The following is a 21,012-nucleotide window of genomic DNA, read 5'->3' on the forward strand; positions in this document are numbered from 1 at the left end:
CATCATAATAGCCCCAAGAGTGGCCAAGGCACACTCTCTCAGCCTCAGTGGAAGGCCATGGCAAAGCTTCTCTGAACTCATATTGCCAAGAAAACCCCATTGGAGGGTTCACCTCAGGGCAGGGCAGACCTCCTCCTCTTCCAGGACATGTCCTCCAGCAGGTTTTCTAAAACATCCTCCATTCGGAGCATGACTAAGAAGCATGCATTTACATTTCTGAGACCGTTTGGAGCTTTTCTGGACTCCTGTCCTCCCTTTTTCTTGAATGTCTTCCATTTTGTGCTGCCTTCCTTTGCGGTAAAGACATTTGGGAAGAAGACCAATCTTTTAAAGTGGATTGTTAGAGCCAGTGTGGACTAGCTGTTTGAGTGTTGGACTATGGCTCTGGGTTCAAATCCTGGCTCGGCCATGGAAACCCACTGGGTGGGGCATCACACTCTCTCAGCCGCAAGGAAGGCCATGGCAAGACTTTCCTGAACAGGTCTCTCTCTTGGCAAGAGAGAGAGGGAGGAAGGAAGGAAGGCAGGGAGGAAGGAGGGAGGGAAAGGGGAAGGAAAGAAGATAAAGGGAAGAAAGGGGGAAGGTAGGAAAGAAGGAAGGAAGAGGGAGGGAGGGAGGGAGGAAGGAAGGAGTAGTGAAGGACAGGAGGAAAGAAAGAGGGAGGGAGCCCACCACAAATTCCAACTCCCAGAATTCCATAGTCTTAATTCTCCTGTGCAGCTGCAGCACAGGAGTTGCACAGCACAGCAAACTTCTTCCTCCCTTCCCTTTTGCAAAGGGAGCCTGATAAAAATGCCAGGGCTGGGGCCTGCTGGCAGCACCACAGCAAGCAGCTCTCTCTCCTGCTGCTCCCTCACAGGCTCCAGGATGCTGGCTGCTGCGCTCCCCTCATCCTCCCAACTGCAGCCTCTCTCTCTCTCTCTCTCTCTCTCTCTAGCCTCCTGGCTCCCTTGCCGCCCCACTGGCGCCCTCTGCAGCTTGCGCCCCTAGGCAGTGGCCTACCTGGCCTACATGGACGGTCGGCCCTTTGAGGATGCCAGGGAGCAACTCCCCCTTTCTCTTTTTCCTCCCCTTCCCTTCAGTCCAAGGACTCAAAAGCATCCCTGCCCCGAGTGGTTTTACCTTTCCTTCCTGGCAAAAGACGGCTCTCTGGCCTCTCCTTCCCCCCCCCCCCCCAAATGAACCTGAGGAGCCTTTGGCAATGGCACTGAAGCAGACCAGCCCCCTCCCCTTCTTCTTCCTCTTCTTCCCCTCTTCTTTCCCCTTCCTGAGGTAAACGCTCGACCCTCTTTCTGTATCGGGGGGCTTTTAGCCCCTCAAAATGGTGGCACTTAGTCTGGACTCCCCCTTCCCAAAATCCTGGCTACTTCCCTCCTAGCACTGAGCCAGGGCAGTCAAAGGGGTGTCAAACTGGATTATTTCTGCAGTGTGGATGCAGCCTAACACGTTTCTATTGGGCACAAAGGTTCCTGAACCCGCTTCATGCCTTGAAAGTATTAGAAGGAATCACAGATTCTTTGGATGGTTCAGTGGTAATTTGGAGAGTTGAAATCAGTGATAACTATTATTTATTCAATTATGTTTACGTTTGTTTGCCAAAGATCTGCAAGATTAACATTTTGGGGAGTTTCCGGGGATTTTGATAAAACATGCGGCGGAATGTCTTTGACGCTTGTGGGCAAAACTGATGCGCTCACCCTTTTGTTTCTTGCGCATAGTGACACTGCTGGGCCAATTGAAGATGGCTGTGTGGACGACGGAAGAGACTGAGACGATGCTGAGGAGCCAGGCAAATTCTGATCAGGCGCTCAGGGTACTCATGGGCTCAAAGAACCTGCCCAATGAGCACTTCTACGCCAGCGCTGCGCAGGCCCTGAGGGACCACGAATACAACCGGACCGCAAACCAGTGCCGCTGGAGATTTAAAAAAATAAAGGCCAAATTTTATGAGGCACTGAGGAAATTTGGGGACGACCCCCCTCAAGGTCAAAAGCCACTCTTCTTTGACTGGATGAGGGAGATGTGGCAGCAAGCGGGCAGCCCTGTGCCACAGACAAGACGTAAGTCTACCTGCGCACCATTGGCAGCGCATGCTTGCTCTCCTGCTCCTCAGAAATATGGCCGTTCATCCCTGTTCCCCATTGTAATTGCAGGCACAGAAGAAGAGACTAGACAGAGGAGGAGGACCGGTGGGACTCAAAGTACACCAGAGTCATCACCTGGTGAAGGAATGGCACCCCAGGCGCAGGGTATGTACCTCCCTTTGCTTGGCACTCCTTAGGAGGTTTTGGGATGCCACAAAGGTTCTTCCATGTGGCAATGCGGGCAGTGTTTTTGGGACACCAACCGGCCATCTAGTCTGACTAGAGTTGCCACATCCTGTGTTTAGCTGGGACATTCCGGGTTTTTGAGCGACTGCGCTCTCCCTGGATGCCTGGTTTCATTTTACATGTTGGGGTTGGCATCCCTCGCACCCCTGAAGGAGGTAGAAAGGAGAATAAGTGCCCAGTCAGATGCCCTCTCCCCGTCGTCTCAGAGGACCCTCTGCCTTTTAAAGGCGATCCCAAGGGGAACCTGTCAAGGGGTCTTCCTGGCAAATCCAGGGCTGGAGCCCAGGCCCCTCTTGCCCGCCTCTTCCTCTTCATGGAACCAGTTCCTTCTTCAATCCCTCGGTGGTTCCCTTTCAAGTCATTTTGGACCAAGGCGACCCTATCCTAGTGGGGTTTCCTTGGTCCTGTCCTTCTTGTTCTCCTTATTTCTCCTCCTCTGCGTCCTCCTTTCTCGTTCGCCTTCCAGTCCTTCCCTTCTTTTTCTGCTTCCCTTTCTCCTTCTCCTCCCCCTCCTCCCTCTTCCTCCTCTCCTTCTGTCCTCTTCTCCTTCTTTTTCCCTCCTCCCTTCCTCCCTTCCTGGAGCGTGGAGGGCTTTTTTCTGGGTTGCCTTGCTTTGCCTTTTCTCAGAGAGTTAAAGCAGCCTCCCCAACCAAAACGCCCTGGCTGCCGGACCTCGTGGCACAGAGTGCGTGCGTGCAGATATCTTGCTCCTCTGAGGCTGAGAGAGTGTGACTTACCCCAAGGGTTTTCTTTGGAGGGTTGTTCAGAGAGGGCTGCACTTTGGTGTCCTCTGAGGACTAGCCCACCGGGTCCTTTTTAATCCCTAAGGAAGGGATGTAGCCATGGTAATCATTGTTCCCATTGTAATTGCAGGTGCAGGACAAAAGAAAAGAAAGAGGAAGAGCAAGAGGAGGAATAGGAGGACAAGTAAAAGTACAACCGACTCATCACCTGGTGAAGGAAGGCCACCCCAGGAGCAGGGTATGTCCCTCCCTTTGCATGGCACTCCTTAGGCGGTTTGGGATGCCACAAGGGTTCTTCCATGTGGCAATGTGTGCAGTGTTTTTGGGACACCTACTTTCAATTTAGTCTGGCCTTCATGTGCCATGCAGGAACTCCTTTACTTGGCACTGGCTTAATAAATGATCAGGTCCGGCCCTGGGGACATCTGAGCCCAAAGTGTCCAAGGCTGAAGGGTAGGCAGAAAGCAAAATGGAGGGGTACACTAGACACTCATATTCTATCCAGAAAATGTAGATGTGCCAGTTGCGCAGGGGCCTAGGTTACAAATTTACATTGACCCTTGTTTCCGCTTTTGCCCAAGAAGCAGATACTGATGATATCTCGCCTGTCCGGTTGGTAAGCACTGCAAGACCTCCACTGTCCTTCTCACCACCTTGTAAGTACTTCTTCTTTTGTAGTGTCACATTAGCAACATCTATGCACATCTATGCATTCATCTACATGTACAGATATATATATATATACACACACACACACACACACACACACATATCTGTTTCTATTTCTATTAGTATTTCTTCACACTTGGAATACACTGGGACCAGTGAGACGGGCAGCAAGCCTTTGCACCCAGGACTTTAACCAGCCCAGTTCCCCAGGCCCAGCAACATCTAGGTCTATGGAGGGCAGTGCATACCAAGGGAAGGGGCTGGCCCTCACCCAGCGCATGGCAGAAGCGCCAGAGGCCTATAGTGCCGACGCCCGCCTGGCCAACCTCCTCATGGAGGGGCTGAAGACGCCGGCTGAGAGTCGCAAAACTTTCTCCTTGTTATTTCCTGCCAAGTCGACTTTGACTTGTGGCAACCCTAGAAAGGAATGACCTACAAAAGTGCCCTTGTTATCAGCTCAGGTCTTGGCAAAGTCCTGGCAGCTTGAACCAAGACACCTCTTTTCTTGCTGCCATCCACTCTCTGTCTATGTGTGTCTTTAAGTCACCTGTCAGTTTATGGCAATCCTATTAATTTTATGGGGTTTTCTGTGCATACTTCCACCAAATCATCAGATTGTTGCTTGTTGGTGTAAGGAGCCTGTGTGCAAGCTTTGGTGTTATACAGAACTCTTCCGTCAGGCAAAAAGTGGACAGAGAAGGACTTTAGCTACAAAGGGCTCAGCAGCTCCTGGATTTCAATCAGTTGCTTTGTAATACAATTGTCATGAGATATATAGTTCTTTTGCCAGCGCAAGGAATTAACAAGATGACCTAGTAATATGAAAATCCATACATTTATTTGCAATTGTCGACAATGGAAAACATGGAACTCAGTAGAATTCCAGTTCCAAAAAGCTGAGACCCAGAAGCAGGCAAGATGGCCTCATTTTATAGTTAATTACACAAAGAAGCTGTCTTCCCCATCTCATTGGCTAATTACAATCCAAACATACAGAATTCTTGCCATCAGAACAGAAAGGTATGCATACATTAAAACTGCATCCTCACTCCTCACCCCTCCTTTAGGAGTTTAGCAGCTTTCCTTCTAACCTTCACAGTTGCATCTCCTTAGCTAAGTTGCGTGGATAGTATGTCTGTTAGCTAGTGCTTCTTGCAGCCAGCTGTTCTCCTCCGTCAAGAGGCACTTCCGATTACTTTGCTTAGTTTTTTTTCTAGCTTCCAAGCCTCATTTTAAAACACTATTTTTCTTCTAACCAAAGTGACTCCATCTTTCTATAGCTTTTTATTATAACCAGAAATTCCCACTACAGCTTCTTCAGAAAACATGCCTTTAAGATCCAGACAGGGCCCACATTCACCTCAAAGTCTGCTCTGAAAAGCTAGAGGCGGCTCACTAGAAAAGGTATATGGAAGTTCAAGTGAAGGTAACACTGACGTATTAGGACCAAGTAAAATAAATCACAAGCTAGCTTTCAGGTTCCCAAACCTCTTCATCGCAGTGGATAAAAGGCAGACAAAAGCTGTTAGTTGCAACCAGAGGAAACCACTGAATTGGGGGAGTGCACTGAACAACTGACATAGCAAGTGGTTTCAGGGGCGATTTGAACCCTGGTATCTCTGCAGAGGGAGGGCAGCCGGAGCAGCAGAAGCCACAGCGGCTCTTCGTCCGCGGACGGAGAGGTCTTTGGAAGGCAGTGCCAGGAAGGAGGTAGCGGGAGAAGGCAAGGAAAGGCAGGGCTAGAAGGAGGCAAACTCCTGGGCCAGAAGAGGAGGAAGATGAAGGGCTTGAAGGTGAACGGAAGAAGGTCCTTTGTGGGCTCCTCTCTTGGCCCTCTTTGTGGACCCCTAGAATCATAGAAGTTGGAAGAGACCCCCAAAAGGACCCTGATCCAGTCCAACCCCATCCTCCTTCTGCCATGCAGGAACTCTCCATCAAAGCATCCCTATTGACAGATGGCCATCCAGCCTCTGCTTAAAGAGAACTCACCAAAAGGTCCATTGAGGAAGGAGTGTGTTTCACTGTCAAACAGTCCTTACTCTCAGGAAGTTCCTCCTAATGTTTAGTGGAATCTCTTTTCCTGCGGTTTGCATCCATTCTTCTGCATCTAACCCTCTCTTGGTCCCTCCCTGGGACAACCTTTGCTACCTTCCTCTCCTGTAGATTTGCCCATTCCTCCATTTCCCCCACCTTCACACACACCCCCATGTCTCTAACCACTAGGCCACCCTGCCTCTCCTTCCCCCATTCAGAAAGGGAGGCAGGCCTCCTCTGGCAAATGCAAACCCAGGGAGGATATAAACACTTGCGTAGAGCCTCACATCTGTGGGCAGTGGGCCAAGATGGCTGAATATTGGCAAACCAGAGAAATCGGCCTCCTTCTCGGTGGGATTGCGGAGGAGCCAGGGGCTCCATCTCAGCCACTTTGGGCATCTGCTCCGTTGGTGGGAAGGAGCACGGCTGGCCCCATTGGAAGGAGCACTGCCCTGAAGGTACGTCCAAGCGTTTCTCCTTCCATGTTGGGATTCCTGCCATAAGGGTTTTATTTGTTTCGGGTCTGATATAAAAAAGATGGGCTTTATACTTGTTTAAAATATACGCTGTGTGTTTCATAGAATGTGCTAGAAGACAATGAAAGGTATGACAGCGGAGAATGGCGGGAATGTGGAGAGGCGTCTGCGGAGGCTTGGCTCTTTAAAGCTAGCTTCTGGGAACATTGAGGGTTATTTATGTTATTGTCCGTATTGCTTTATATGTCTTTTGTTAGCCCATTGATGGGATATAAGAATATGGTCTTAGGTTTAATGGGTTAGGTTCGTATGGAGATATCAACTGGTGGTTGTTAGAGATAGATATTTATACAGTTAGACCATTGTATTTGTGCATGGGACATAGGGATATGTTTGTATGTGCCTCTGCCTAGAAGAAGAGATGTTCTTGTAAGCTCAAGCTTGAAGGTGCCGTTGTTTCAGACCGTTGGCCTAGGGACATCTCTGTCCTCAAGGAATCCGCTGGGAGAATCCTGGATTGGAGGACATTCAGCATGGCATCATTGTCCTCTAAGACAGGGATGGCGAACCTTTCAGAGACCAAGGGCCAGACCTGCAACCCCAAACCCACATATGTATTGCAAAATACCACATCCCTCTGGCTTTCTAGTGACAAACTCTGTGTTGGGACGATGGTGCGCATGCCCACAGAGAGGGCCCTGAGTGCCACCTTTGGCACATGTGCCATAGGTTTGCCACGCCTGGTCTAAGACAAAACGCGGGGAGGATTCTTATCCAGATATATATGGCTTAATTGCTTGGTGGGGTGGGATTGCTCCCGATACTGCAAAAGTTGTATTTTTATGTCCTCCTTCCGTCCTGACAAAGGCCCCTGCCATGTCTGCACTGTGTTATTCTTCTTCTTCTTGTTCTTCAAGGAATGCTGCTCTTTTGGTAAAGGTGCCATCTTTGTATGTGTCGAAACAGTCGCTGTGGGCAGCTGGGACCCTGACCCTTGTCCCTCTCCTCCAGGCCCTTTCCAGCCCTGTGTCTTGTCTGTCCAGTTTTAACTTGGTCCTTCTGCCGTTTCCAGGAGGAAGAAGCAAGCAGAACGCACCTCTCCCTCCGTCTCCTTTGAGGAGCAGTCGCCTGGTTCGGCCAGATCACCTCCGGCGCAATTGCTTTGGGCATCGGAATTGGAAGAGAAGGGTACATATGAACTTGAAAAGCAAAAAAGTCTAGGGGGGAAAAACTAGAAGCACAGTAGCTTTATTAAAACAAAGTGAAATGGTAGAAAACAGGAAGATTAGAAAAACATAAAATGTATGCAATCCTGCAGAGAAATATGTACTAGGCTTATGAACTGCAAATTCCAAATTATCAGGTGTATGGGGGTGTCAAACAAACAGAGTCATAATGCATATACAAATACAAATGGATTTCTTGACACCTCCCAGAGAGTAAATGAAGGGGATAGCACAGTATGCCCATTACAACTTAAAACTAAGCCAATATAGACCAAACGTGTTTCAACTTGAAGTCTTCCTCAGTGGTCAGGAATGGCTGAAAAAATAAAATGAGTGGGAATCACATATCAACAAGATATATATATATATATATATATATATATATATATATATATATATTGGGGACCATATAATAGGTAGCATATAATGTACAAATACCTGATTTTACTGCTTTGATAAATATATAACACACAAGATATGTTGGGACATCCAGTCATAGTAAGTGAGCTGTTATCCAATTTGGACCTTATATAGACAAACAAATTGGAGATTTTAATGACAAGGTTTTGGGTAAAAATGCTCCAAAGTATATCCCTACACACAGAGAACTTGGATGTCCCACATGCAGATACAAGCCCTGTTCTGAGTTAACTGGAGTGAGCTCTAGATCCCTTTCCCAATCTCAAACCTAATACACCTGTTGAGCACAGCCTGAGATCATAATAGAGTGAGAAGGATCCTGCAGGTATTAATATCCACTAGAATTATAATTCTGTGAAGATGTCAGTGCATACGTCCGGAGAAGATAGCATTCATGCAGACAGACACGTGCATAAACCAGAGCAAGATAGCAGAACGGTTACAGACTCTCAGCCCAATTACACTTCTCTTTCAGTCCGTACGGTTTCTGTGTTTGTAGAGAGAAACTCCAAAAACGTTCTTTGTCGACGTTTTTTCTCCAAGTTGGCCCCAGTGCCAGACGCTTTCTCGATGTCCGAGTGCTGGAACTGAATGAAACGCTGGACCATTGGCGCACTGGCTCCTCGATTCCTTATGCAGCTCCTGTGCTCAGAGATCCTCATTTTGATTGTTCGAGTAGTCATGCCGATATAGAAAAGATCACAAGGACATTGGATGGCATCTGTAACCCTCCTAGTGTCACAAGGAAACAAATCATCCCAAAAATACATTCTGTTGTTGACAGGGTTAATGAATTCAGTTGTTTTAACACAATATCTGCATAGACTGCAATTCTAGCACAGCACATTCCCTTTGCTTTTCCTCTCTACCAAGCTGGGCTGAGCCTCCTTGGCCATACATTGACTTTGGACTAAATGATCTGCAAGGTTCTCAGCACGTTTCTAAACCAAAAGGGTGTTTTGGAGCACCCAGGGATGTCCTGGAGTAAGTCCCAATATTTCAGGGTAACAGTCTGTATGTATCTTGTGTGTCTCTTATACATGATGGATATATACATTCTCTCTGTTTTTTCAGGAACAGGCTCCTTCTTTCCATTTTCCTTACTTTAAAGTAAGCCTGTTTCAAGCCCTTCCTCGAACTGCAAATTGGTCTGTTAGAGTTTTGTCTTGTCTGTCCAATTCCATTAAGCCAGAGCAAGTCCTTCTTAGCCTGAGGAACTGGGAATAGGGTAGATTCCGCTTCATGTACACCGCTATGATCATTGCGGAATAGCAGTCTATTAATAAAACATTATTATTATTATTATTATTATTATTATTATTATTATTATTATGTGGGGTGGATGGAAACTATCCTCTCTCAGGAAGGAGTTGGTCCACAGTGGTCAGGTTTCCTCTTGTGAACTTAATGCAAATCCAGCGCTTGACCTATCGCTCTGCCATCACTTGCTGCAATTCTGCAGTTAAGGTATTTTGCTTAAGATGTCCCAATGCAGAGAGGAATCATCATTTGCAAAACAAGGTTTTTACTAGTTTCCATTCAGAAAACAATATAGTAATCCAATCTGAGCCCATAATAGATAACCAGGTTTTTATTGAAAGATCCACACTGCCCACTAAATACAGTGATATGGGTTTACTACTCCTTTTCAGGACAAGAGACCCTTCTCCTGTGACATCTAAGTATTACTTCACAAGATCAGCATAGAAGAAAATGATGTAAGTGGCTCATTCTGAATAGCTTTTCAGTCTTGTGAGTGTGTTCTGTTTCTCAGTGCTAAGTGCCAGACAGCAGGGAATGGTCTTCGAGGTGGACTCTAAAGAAGAGCTGAGGAGGAGTTTGTGTTCTCTGGGTAAATGCCTTTTAGTGCTCCCTCCTGCTCTTTAGCAGCTTAACATGTGTTTTCTTAAAATCAAAGGCATCTTGAACAGTAAGGGCTGTTTGACAGTGAAACACACTCCTTCCTCGGAGTGTAATGGAGTCTTCTTCCTTGGAGGTCTTCAAGCAGAGGCTGGATGGCCATCTGTCTCAGGGGATGCTTTGATTTGGATTTCCTGCATGGCAGAAGAAGGGGGTTGGACTGGGTCAGGGCCCTTCTTGGGGTCTCTTCCAGGTCTAGGATTCTATGATTCCTTCCTTTAGACGTAAATCCTGTTCACAATGTGAAAATGTATGTTATGCCATTGTTTTGAAAGGATGGATGAAAAAAAAAACCTACAACATAAGTTATCAATAGTGGCCATACACAAAGCAGTTGTTAGTGTATGCTAATTAACGCATGTTTTGGGGTTGCATTTGTGTATACATATGCTATCCCAGTTGTTCCCATAGAAAGTAGAGTTGAAATTCCTGATGTTCAGCAGTTCTGATGTTCTAATCTTCATTTGAAGATCTTTGTTCAGTTACAAAGTTCTCGAGGCCCTATTTTGTGTCCCACTCGTTGTGTCTGTGAAGGTAGTGGAAGTAAGAGAAGGGCTTCTCCTGCAGATCGTAGGGCCTATTTGTTTGTTTGTTTGTATCCCGCTCTTTTCCCAGGCTCTTATAGGGAGACAGAGCCTATCAGATAGCCTGGGCCTAAGCTATTTGGGGCTTCCAGATTATAATGAGCACTTTGAATTGTGTAGAAACAGGCCAGCAATCATTGCATAAAATGTGGTATCAAACATTCGTCTGTCAGCTTCCAAGATATGGTTCAACTTTGTTGTGACAATGACACTTCTTCCTTTGTCAGTGTGGTTTCTGTATGCATGCCTAGGAGCCATGTTCTAGATGGGCGTCTGGATGTCATGGGTCCAGTGATGCAAACTGAGTTTATTACTTAATCACTCTAATACAGGAAATTGGAGTGAGACATTGGCCTGTTACAGACTGCCAAAATAAAGCTGCTTGGGGTCTCTTTGGAGGTATGCTGTTAAATGATGCATGGGTCCTAAGAGTCTGGAAGTCGCTCCAAAGCCATACTCCATTCCTAAGCACTGGAGTGCAGCTTTGGTGCAGCTTCCGGATTCTTAGGATGCATGCATCATTTAAACAGCATACCTCCAAAGAGACCCAAAGCAGCTTTATTTTGGCAGTCTCTAACAGGCCCAAGATTGGGAAGAGGGATAGTATCATGCTTCTATCTGGACAAACTCCATGAGTCTGACTGCTCCTTAAATATATTGGAAGCTCTAAACACCACTAAAGTGATCGTGGATTAAATAATGTGAAGAGTAATTCATCTTGATATGATCTGTCATTGAACATACTGTTTACCCAGCTGTTCCATGGAGATAGAAAATGTTTAGCCAAAATAATTGGTTTCATTACTGAATTTCAGTGCTGTTTTAACATATGCAGCTTCACTTCATAAAACAGCAAAAATAGACATGCTTCACTGCATTTCGTATCATGAAGCCAGAAGCACGGATAGCATAACTTTGCCATGGGACTGAATTTGACCTCAGCAGTTGAGGTGTCTGCCAGTCTTCTCTGTCTTTTGAAACGCTTCAAGCAAGAAACTACTGATAGGTTGCATTGGGTGCATTATAAAACCTAGGACAGTGATGGTGAACCTATGGGACGCGTGCCAGAGGTGGCACTCGGAGCCCTCTCTGTGGGCACATGTGCCATCCTCCCAGCACAGAGTTTGCCAGAGTTTGTTACTAGAAAGCCAGAGGGACAGGGCACTTTGCAATGAATAAGTGGGTTTTGGGTTACAGCTTCGGCACTCGGCCTCAAAAAGGTTCACCATCACTGACCCAGGATAATTTGGGTTTTTCTTTATTCATAGTTCTCTCTCTACTGTTCAAGTGCATTTTAACTATTGATTCATTTATTTATTTGTATCCCGCTCTTTCCTTCTTATTAGTAATTCCTGGAAGGAAGTTAGTATCCATTAAAAAGACAAATTACTTGGCAGCTTTCCTCCTTTTTCGTTAGACCTAAGTGTTTCAAGGTTTATTTTCATCTTTTCCTGTAAATAAAAAGGCTGGGAATTAGTGGGTAGGAATTACTTTTGCAAACACACGGTTCTTAATTACAGTTCTTCCTATTAATACATAATTTTGATGGTGCTGTTTGGAAATTTGATACAGACAGTACAAATTGGATGGCAATAATTTGTAACATGTGCAAAGATTGCCTTAAGGGACTATATCCAACGAGTCATTGAACTCGTCCATAATGCATATATTTCTGCTGCTGAGCTTGACTCAGATCTAATGCCGGAATAATGTAATTGTCTAGACTTTCTCTTAAACGTTCATCTATTAAGCTTGTGTTGGCAGACCTTTGATCATCCTGGTCTGTTCTAGACACACACACACACCCTGGATACTACAATCTGCAGATGCTCAAGCCTGTGTAGTCCCCAACGGCAGCACATACATGCAGCTCTGCCACCATTAGGGCCCCCATTCTTCGGTGGCAACATGTGGGCACAGCCGTGCTGCCATTGGAGACAACAGAACTTAATGGCAGCATGGCAATGTGCAAGCGCCGCCACAGGACAAAGGGGACTGTCTCTAATGGTAGCGCAGCCACACGCACCCATTGGGGACAATGCGCGCTTGCCATCCGTGGATACTTGGCTCCACAGATGGCAAGTCTGCGCATACTGAGGGCCAACTGTAATAATCTATAACGTTTTGTTTTCTTCAATGTTGGTTGAACATATACTGCTTTAGGTCTTACCTAAGCATCGTAAAAGACAAGGAAACAATACCTGTTTAACCACATACTGTCCATGCGTGATTGTACTATTGGTAAAGAGTTTCTGTAGTTCAGTGCCATTTAGTTTCTAAATGGACTGTAGTCCAATCCATATCTAGGCTAGAAAAATTCCACTTGTATTTTCTGCCAGTGGAAAAATACATGTTTATGGGTTTAAGCTATAAGTTCATGGTTGACAATTATGTCCTATTTGGTTTCCTGGTCTGTCTTACCCAAAAGGATATCAGAATGCCTAGCAATTATCTCTAGTCTGAAACACTGTGTTTTGCCACTTGAGGCTCTGAAATGATGAGTGTATTTGAGTTGTCCTTGTGCTAGTATTGTATTTACAACAGCAAACTCTGGAGCTTTGTCTAGCAGTGGGATAACAGTCTTCCATGGTTTCTTACGCTGGTTTGTGCTGCTGCCAGGCATTGCACTTCAAGCAAGCTCCTAGCAGAGAAGCAAAAAGGCCATTCTTAATGGGAATGGTTGCATTGCTCATATAGGTATTGATTCTGGCAAACACAGGCCTTGGTTTAAATGATGAGACAGTTGAGGACTTGCTTTTTCTCACATACAGTGATTTGCAGAGGGCCAAAAGGAAAACAACAGGACTGTTGGGGTGTGAGTATTAAAGAAAAATGACAGCAGAGGTTTGAGGAAATTGAACAAAACTTTACTTAACAGAAGTCTCAAAACAATAGCAAATATGAATGGCACAGTACAAAATCTTGATTCAGCAGCATGCATACATTACCATGAGAGCAGGATTCAATGAATGCTCCCAAGACCCAGTAGACCCACAAGGCAATTATACCTTTCTAATTAGTTCATACAATCACCTGGTTTACTTACCTTATCACCAGGGTCTACACCTGCCTGCTCATTAGATTCTCATCCAGTCACAACTTATTACCTGGACAAGGACATGATTAGTAAGTGTTCTTAATCAAACTGGTCTTGTCTCAGGAAGCGACAAGTGGCTCTCTTGCAGATCCTGTATGTTTCCTTAGGTGCGCTAAGTGCAGTTTGCAGGGGATGAGAGTAGGACAGGAATGGTGTAAACAGGAGTTAAACATGACATGTGTGAGCCAGATAAGTAGCGCACAGACTCCAGCGCAGCTCCTTTAAAGTAAAGAAAAACAAATTAGAGCAAGTGGTTTTTTTTCTTATTTTGACTCTTAACATGAAGGAGAAAAACGCCTCCGATGTCCACATAATAAGGTTTGTGAATATTGAAGGCATGACCAAGTAATTCTGTGACCACTCCTGGGACTTTTTTAAAGGTTGGATGAACTTTTAAAAGGAAACCTACTTTGAGAGAACAAAAGCCAAGACCTGGAGGAAGCCAGACAGTCCTCTGGAACTAAGTACCTTGTTTCTTAAAAGCTGAACCCTAAAAGAAGTGTCACCATCATCTTAGGTACAGAGTAGAAAGCAAAGCAAAGTTAATAGAGCTGCTCCTATTCCATCCATGTTGCCAACCTAATGCTAAAGTAGGAGCAGTGGTCATTGACTTTGGGCTGCAGTTATTCCTGTGGAGTGTATGCACCATCCATGATGTGAAAGGCTGTAACTCATAGTTATTATAAGAAGGAAGGAGGCTTCAAACAGCTGATGGCATATTTATCTTTAGCCAAAAGTAACAGTGAACTACAGCAAGAACTACAGCACTCAGGTCATGAAATGAAGAAGAAGATCATGAATCAGACCTTAGAATAAATGAATGCAGCTTATTACAAAGCTAAAAAGATGCATTACCCAAACTGGGCTGGCAAATTGTTGGTTACATCTAAAAGCAACTTAAAGAGGGAAGAACCTAATGCCACAGAAAGGAGATGCTCTTGGCTTAGAGTAGGAATCAGAGTAATTGGCTGCAAGAAAAAGGGATCTTTCCAAACTAAGACCAAAAGGATATCTAGGATACTATTTGGACCAAATGTTTCTTGCCAGACGTTATGAGCACAATGCTATGGGTTGTGTAAGAAGGGTCTATTGTGCACGATCGATATGTTCAGCAGGGACAGTAGTGCTTTCAGTGGAGCTGTCTCTGGCGTGGATCCGTTGAATAGCAGAGGCTTAGCTGGTGGAAATGTGTTTCCAGGCGTTCCCTTCTCAGGGAGCAGATGTGTCAGAGTCTGGGACCAGAATCCTGGAGCTTGTTTAATGAAACAACAGGACTTTATTGAAGGTCCCAAGACCGGCCATTCCTCATCACCGGCTTCTAAGCTGAGACTGACCCCTCCCAGCAAAAGCAATGCGTAAGTTCCCCCCGAAGCCAAAGCACTCCACCCCTAGCAAAAGCCCGCGCAACAGGACCCCTCCTTCCCAGCACTAGTTCCCATCCTCCATCTCTATCCCCTGAGAAACGAAACTGCATTCCAAGTCGCTGCAGGCCAGCCTCTCAAGGACACTAGATAACTCCCACCTGGTCCAGCCTAGTACTCCATATCACCATCTCTAGAAGCTATGCCAAGCGCAACCCATCCCCAGCATCCACAGCTTGAATGCATCTGGTAGAAGACTTCCGGATTCTAACAAGATGCCAGGAGTCCCTCCTATTCTACATACAGTACTAAAGGATGATGGCCAGTGTGTTTCTGGCTTGATGGCCTGTTTAACCATGTTTTGCTCGGCTTCACTTAGGCAAGATGGAGTTTCTAGGAGTCACAGTGCTGGCTGGGAGATATATATTCAAAACTAACAGCAAGACTGAGCTGCGCAATAATGGGATATTAACAGCACATATTCTATCTTCATATTGGCAGATGACAAAGAAAGAGCTGGTGTGTCTGTGAGAGTTCAACCAGAGAAGATGTGCCCTAATTCCTGGTGCTCTCTGGGCAGCAGTAAAAGACAACTTAACACAACATTTAGACTACAGCAGCGTTTCCCCAGAAAGCTTTCCTTGTAAATTTAATGACACACACAGAGAACTCCTTATGCAACAATACAATCTCCAGGCAGCCAGATGGAAACCCAAAGAGTGTGTCACAGAAGGGGAAATGGCTGACTTGGGAAGCGCCTGTCCTCCTGAATACTATCAAGTGGCTATTCTTGGTAAGCAACTACCGGCCCCCAAGACTTTTGGAGGGTTGTGGCTAAAGGCCTCTAGCAGATGAACAGTTTTCCTGTCCTTGGCTTTAAGCTGCCTTTGTGTACAAGATTTGATGAAGACAACAAAATAGTTACTTGATCTAGTAACAAAAGGCAACTTTCTTTTATACAGGCATCAATCGTGACATAGCTATAGATGTTGCTTTCCTGCCCGTAGGTTGTCCTGAAGAGTCCCATGTGTTTCCAACTGAAGCTGCATCCAGCAGCCATGCAGCGTCTCGCGCAAGCAATGCTTCATGCCCACAGCAGACTCTGAACAAAGAAGGGCGCTCTGAGAGAGTTTAGCCTTCAGGTAGGCATTTCTGGATGGTGCTGATGGCAGAGGTTAGTTTCATATGACAGTTGTTATCTCTTCCACAGCAAGCAGCTGTAGTTGTAAACAAATGTTTGCTGTCCAAGAGGCCCCTTCACAGAAACTTGAATATAGAGTTGCCTTCAGAACCATTGTATTTTAAGCCAGTTCTTCTACCCTCATTGCTGCCTCTTGCACCTGTCAGCACTGCACCATTTTACATTCATACATGTCCCAATGAATTAATATATATCCTCCCTGAGGAAGTAGCAGCACTCTGAGCAAACAGTGACTCTTTCAGGTGCTTTCCTTTCTTTTCCTTCCTTCCATTTGTTATTTAGCAACTGTAAATAATTGCAGAAAGATGCTCACACGCTTCATTGACTATCTTTCCCTGCAGATGTTTGCCTGTATCATTGTGTCTGCAAAGTGAGCAGGGTTTGAATATTTGGCCTACAGACTAGGAGATGATTCTGAATTACGTTTTCTGGCTTATTAGTGCCATCTTCTCTAATGGAGCGTAAAAGGAATTGTCAGTCGCTCTAGAAATGCAAGACCGAAAAGAGATGGACGCCTTGTTTTTTGTGCAAATCACTTTGTCGTCTTAGATTTTTATGAAACTGGAGGACAGTTCTCTGCATGCAGCAAAAGAGATATCGTATACTGGGTGATCTCCTGTTGCAGCCCAGGATAGGCAAAGAGATGTGAGAGGAAAGGAAGAGCACTATGCCCAGGCCACAGGTTCCCCCCCACATTGTTCTCCTGCCTCACACTCAGCAGTCCTTTGCTCTTAGCCATAGAGGCTGGGTTTTCTGCCACAACTTTGTCTTGTTGCTAGAATGCCTGACATGAAAGATTGCCAAAGCCACACTCCATTCCTAAGCACTGGAGTGCAGCTTTGGTGCAGCTTCCGGATTCTTAGGATGCATGCATCATTTAAATAGCATAACTCCAAAGAGACCCGAAGCAGCTTTATTTTGGCAGTCTGTAACAGGCCTTAGTTTCTTGTTTAGTTCACATCGGTGGGGTAGAGACCGCCCAAAAAGGGCTGTCTGCCAGTGCCTTGTTTTGCCATGTGAGGAAGCCACAGAGGACAAACCATGCAGCATCCTCACGCGGCAAAAAGAACCCGCAAAAAGCGGGTGGGGCGACGTGCGGACACTGAGCGTCCATCATGTCAAAATGGCGGCACCCGTTTGTACAGGGCGCCGCCATTTTGATGCCTTCGTCACATGCTAGGGGTGAGGCGCATATGGCCAGTGCACCCTTGGCCAACCCCTGTCACGTGACAACAGCGCCCCATAGGCCCCTCTGTCCAGGGCCATCTTTTCTTTTAAAGTCCCATTTAGAAGAGGTAATGTTTCTTCCAGACATGGAGCAAAACATACTCATGTCACTGTCTGTGTTTGCACTCTAGATGAAGTTGTCAAAGCAGCTGCTGATCTGGAGAAACAGCATGTCATCTGTATCCTGGATATCTGCTCTTTAGGTGAAAATAAAGTGGAAGTCTTCCTTAACAAAGTCTACAAAACAACAGAAGAAGACTTAGCAAACCAGACATAGCTCATGAAGGGACAGATATCTGTACTATGAGACTGTGAAGAAGAATTAATGTGCATCAGGGCATGTTTTTCTTACTACTTCTTTTGGAAACCTGGAATTCTTAATCTTGTTTAATAAAGTTTGTGATACTTGTTACCCAAAAGGATGCTTTTCTGCAGAAGCCACATTTCCACGTGTTGCATCCTGACATCCTTCTGCGCATTTTAGGGCTCAGAGATTGCTCTGTGTTTGTGGCAAATCTGTGCAAGAACTTGGCTTTCCACTGCTGACATGTTTTTGGTAGACATTGGTAGACCTTTAAACTTTGTGATGTTCCCCACTATCTTAATCAATAGTGATCTACTTGGAGTGATCACTTTGTCTTCCAAGTATCACTAAAGCCAAATGAGGCCTCTCAGAAAGATCTGACAAAATTAGAGTGTCCTATCAGTGTCTCTGATTGACAATCACAAAGAGTTGTGGGAAGGACAAGGAGATGGTCTAGGATTTCTGAATGTAAAATGCAAACTCTCCAGCCTTACGTTTGCTGCGCCAAATGTGAGAATAAGTACAGTGTCAGCTCTTGTTTATAAAGTTTCTCTGTCCGCAAAGCTGGGGAACTCTGAGCAAAACATCATTCAAATGATAAGTGATCATTTGAGTTGTTGTCGAAATGGAAATGAAGTGAAACTGCCATTGATGCAGAACTAGTGGTTTAGCTCAGCCATGGGAAATCCTGAGAGATGCTTTGGGGAGAGAGGCTGATACGGCTGCTGTGCTGCACGAATCAAGACAAAATGTGGGTCTGTCTCTGGGTGTGCACTCCCAAACTGCGGACTTTGGCCTTTAGGGCAAGTGTCACCCCGTCCAGGACTGGATGGCAAATTTCCCTGTCTCTTTTCTCTGCATTCAGCCTGAGTTTGTTTTCCTTCATCCAGCCCATTACTGACCCCAGAGGGGCATCCAGAGGAGAGATGCCATCCTTAGTCACTGTGTCAGTGGGAGACATGGAGAGATAGATCTGGGTGTCATCACCGTACTGATAACACCGGGCTCCATGGCTCCGGATGATCTCTCCCAGCGGCTTCATGTAAATGTTAAACAGCATGGGGACAGAATGGCGCCTTGAGGGACGCCCGATGTCAGCTCTCTTTTACGGGAGCAGCTGTCCCCCAGCCTCACCATCTGGAACCTTCCCAAGAGAGAGGAACGGAGCCACTGGAGCTGCAAGAAGACATTTATTAATTTATTGGATATATTTAATGATTGAAGCTGCAGGGATATATTAATTTATTAAATATATGTATTAATTTATTAAATCATCATCCTCACAAGGCTCAGCATGTGGGGGGGGGGTCTTAGAAGACAGTTCCCATCCTCCTCACAAGGCTCAGCATGTGGGGGGGGGGAGGTCTTAGAAGACAGGTCCCATCATCCTCACAAGGCTCAGCATGTTGGGGGGGGTCTAATAAGACAGTTCCCATCCTCCTCACAAGGCTCAGCATGTGGGGGGGGGGAGGTCTTAGAAGACAGGTCCCATCATCCTCACAAGGCTCAGCATGTTGGGGGGGGTCTTAGAAGACAGTTCCCATCCTCCTCACAAGGCTCAGCATGTTGGGGGGGGGGTCTTAGAAGACAGGTCCCATCATCCTCACAAGGCTCAGCATGTGGGTAGGGGGTTTAAAAGACAGTTCCCATCCTCCTCACAAGGCTCAGCATGTGGGTAGGGGGTTTAAAAGACAGTTCCCATCCTCCTCACAAGGCTCAGCATGTGGGGGGGGGGAGGTCTTAGAAGACAGTTCCCATCATCCTCACAAGGCTCAGCATGTGGGGGGGAGTCTTAGAAGACAGTTCCCATCCTCCTCACAAGGCTCAGCATGTGGGGGGGGGGTCTTAGAAGACAGGTCCCATCATCCTCACAAGGCTCAGCATGTGGGTAGGGGGTTTAAAAGACAGTTCCCATCCTCCTCACAAGGCTCAGCATGTGGGTAGGGGGTTTAAAAGACAGTTCCCATCCTCCTCACAAGGCTCAGCATGTGGGGGGGGGGGGAGGTCTTAGAAGACAGTTCCCATCATCCTCACAAGGCTCAGCATGTGGGGGGGAGTCTTAGAAGACAGTTCCCATCCTCCTCACAAGGCTCAGCATGTGGGGGGGGGGGGAGGTCTTAGAAGACAGTTCCCATCATCCTCACAAGGCTCAGCATGTGGGGGGGAGTCTTAGAAGACAGTTCCCATCCTCCTCACAAGGCTCAGCATGTGGGGGGGGGGTCTTAGAAGACAGTTCCCATCCTCCTCACAAGGCTCAGCATGTGGGGGGGAGTCTTAGAAGACAGTTCCCATCCTCCTCACAAGGCTCAGCATGTGGGGGGGGGGTCTTAGAAGACAGTTCCCATCCTCCTCACAAGGCTCAGCATGTGGGGGGGAGTCTTAGAAGACAGTTCCCATCATCCTCACAAGGCTCAGCATGTGGGGGGGGGGTCTTAGAAGACAGTTCCCATCCTCCTCACAAGGCTCAGCATGTGGGGGGGGGTCTTAAAAGACAGTTCCCATCCTCCTCACAAGGCTCAGCATGTGGGGGGGGGGGTCTTAGAAGACAGGTCCCATCCTCCTGTCAGAACTCCAAAGCCAATTACTGATCAATATTCACATTCTCTTTGGTTACTGTTCATATTGTGTGTAATTGCTTTAACTGTAGTTCTGTCAGCTTTGCTTTGCTTTGCTAGGGGGGATGGGACGCTGGGCTTGGGAAGGATTGCAGCCTAGGATTGGAATGCACTGTTTAATTAGCTGGAGACATCTGCGGAGCCTGTCCAAGGTCAGGTTGGTTTCTCAAGCCTAGTTAGCTTGGGAAGCAAGGGGGGAAGAAGGTGGAGAGGAGAAAAGGCGGGAGAGGAAAAAAAGGTGGGGGCTTGAGTACATTTAACTTGGTGTTTGAGGTTTGGCTTTCAGATTTCACTGAAAAGTCTGTCTGATCACTTTCATCTGTATCTCAATAAACTTCACTGCTTTTAAGCAAGTTGCTGTTGTGGATCACTGGTGGAAGTTGTTGGATCTTACACCTCCTCACAAGGCTCAACATGTGGGGGGGTCTTAGAAGACAGGTCCCATCATCCTCACAAGGTTCAGCATGTGGGGGGGGGGGTCTTAGAAGACAGTTCCCATCCTCCTCACAAGGCTCAGCATGTGGGGGGGTCTTAGAAGACAGTTCCCATCATCCTCCCAAGGCTCAGCATGTGGGGGGGGGGTCTTAGAAGACAGTTCCCATCATCCTCACAAGGCTCAGCATGTGGGGGGGGAGGTCTTAGAAGACAGTTCCCATCATCCTCACAAGGCTCAGCATTTGGGGGGGGGTCTTAGAAGACAGTTCCCATCCTCCTCACAAGGCTCAGCATGTGGGGGGGGGAGGTCTTAGAAGACAGTTCCCATCATCCTCCCAAGGCTCAGCATGTGGGGGGGGGGGGTCTTAGA

General features: G+C 46.5%; 1 protein-coding gene across 1 annotated transcript in view; it reads left to right on the forward strand.

Moving 5' to 3' along the window:
- Positions 1-17,655, forward strand: part of LOC149271042 (uncharacterized) — a 30,066-nt gene extending 12,411 nt beyond the window's left edge. Inside the window, exons 2-6 of the mRNA XM_089507678.1 lie at positions 1,719-2,060; positions 2,154-2,249; positions 3,204-3,311; positions 3,655-3,729; positions 17,420-17,655. Coding sequence (XP_089363804.1) covers positions 1,719-2,060; positions 2,154-2,249; positions 3,204-3,311; positions 3,655-3,729; positions 17,420-17,565 — 767 coding nt within the window. The 3' untranslated portion in view covers positions 17,566-17,655. The remainder of the gene's footprint in view (positions 1-1,718; positions 2,061-2,153; positions 2,250-3,203; positions 3,312-3,654; positions 3,730-17,419) is intronic.
- The last annotated feature ends 3,357 nt before the right edge of the window (positions 17,656-21,012 follow it).

This window comes from Sceloporus occidentalis, unplaced genomic scaffold, assembly GCF_023333645.1.
Source record: "Sceloporus occidentalis isolate IW3139 unplaced genomic scaffold, rSceOcc1.0.p SCAF_591, whole genome shotgun sequence".
NCBI lineage: Eukaryota > Metazoa > Chordata > Lepidosauria > Squamata > Phrynosomatidae > Sceloporus > Sceloporus occidentalis.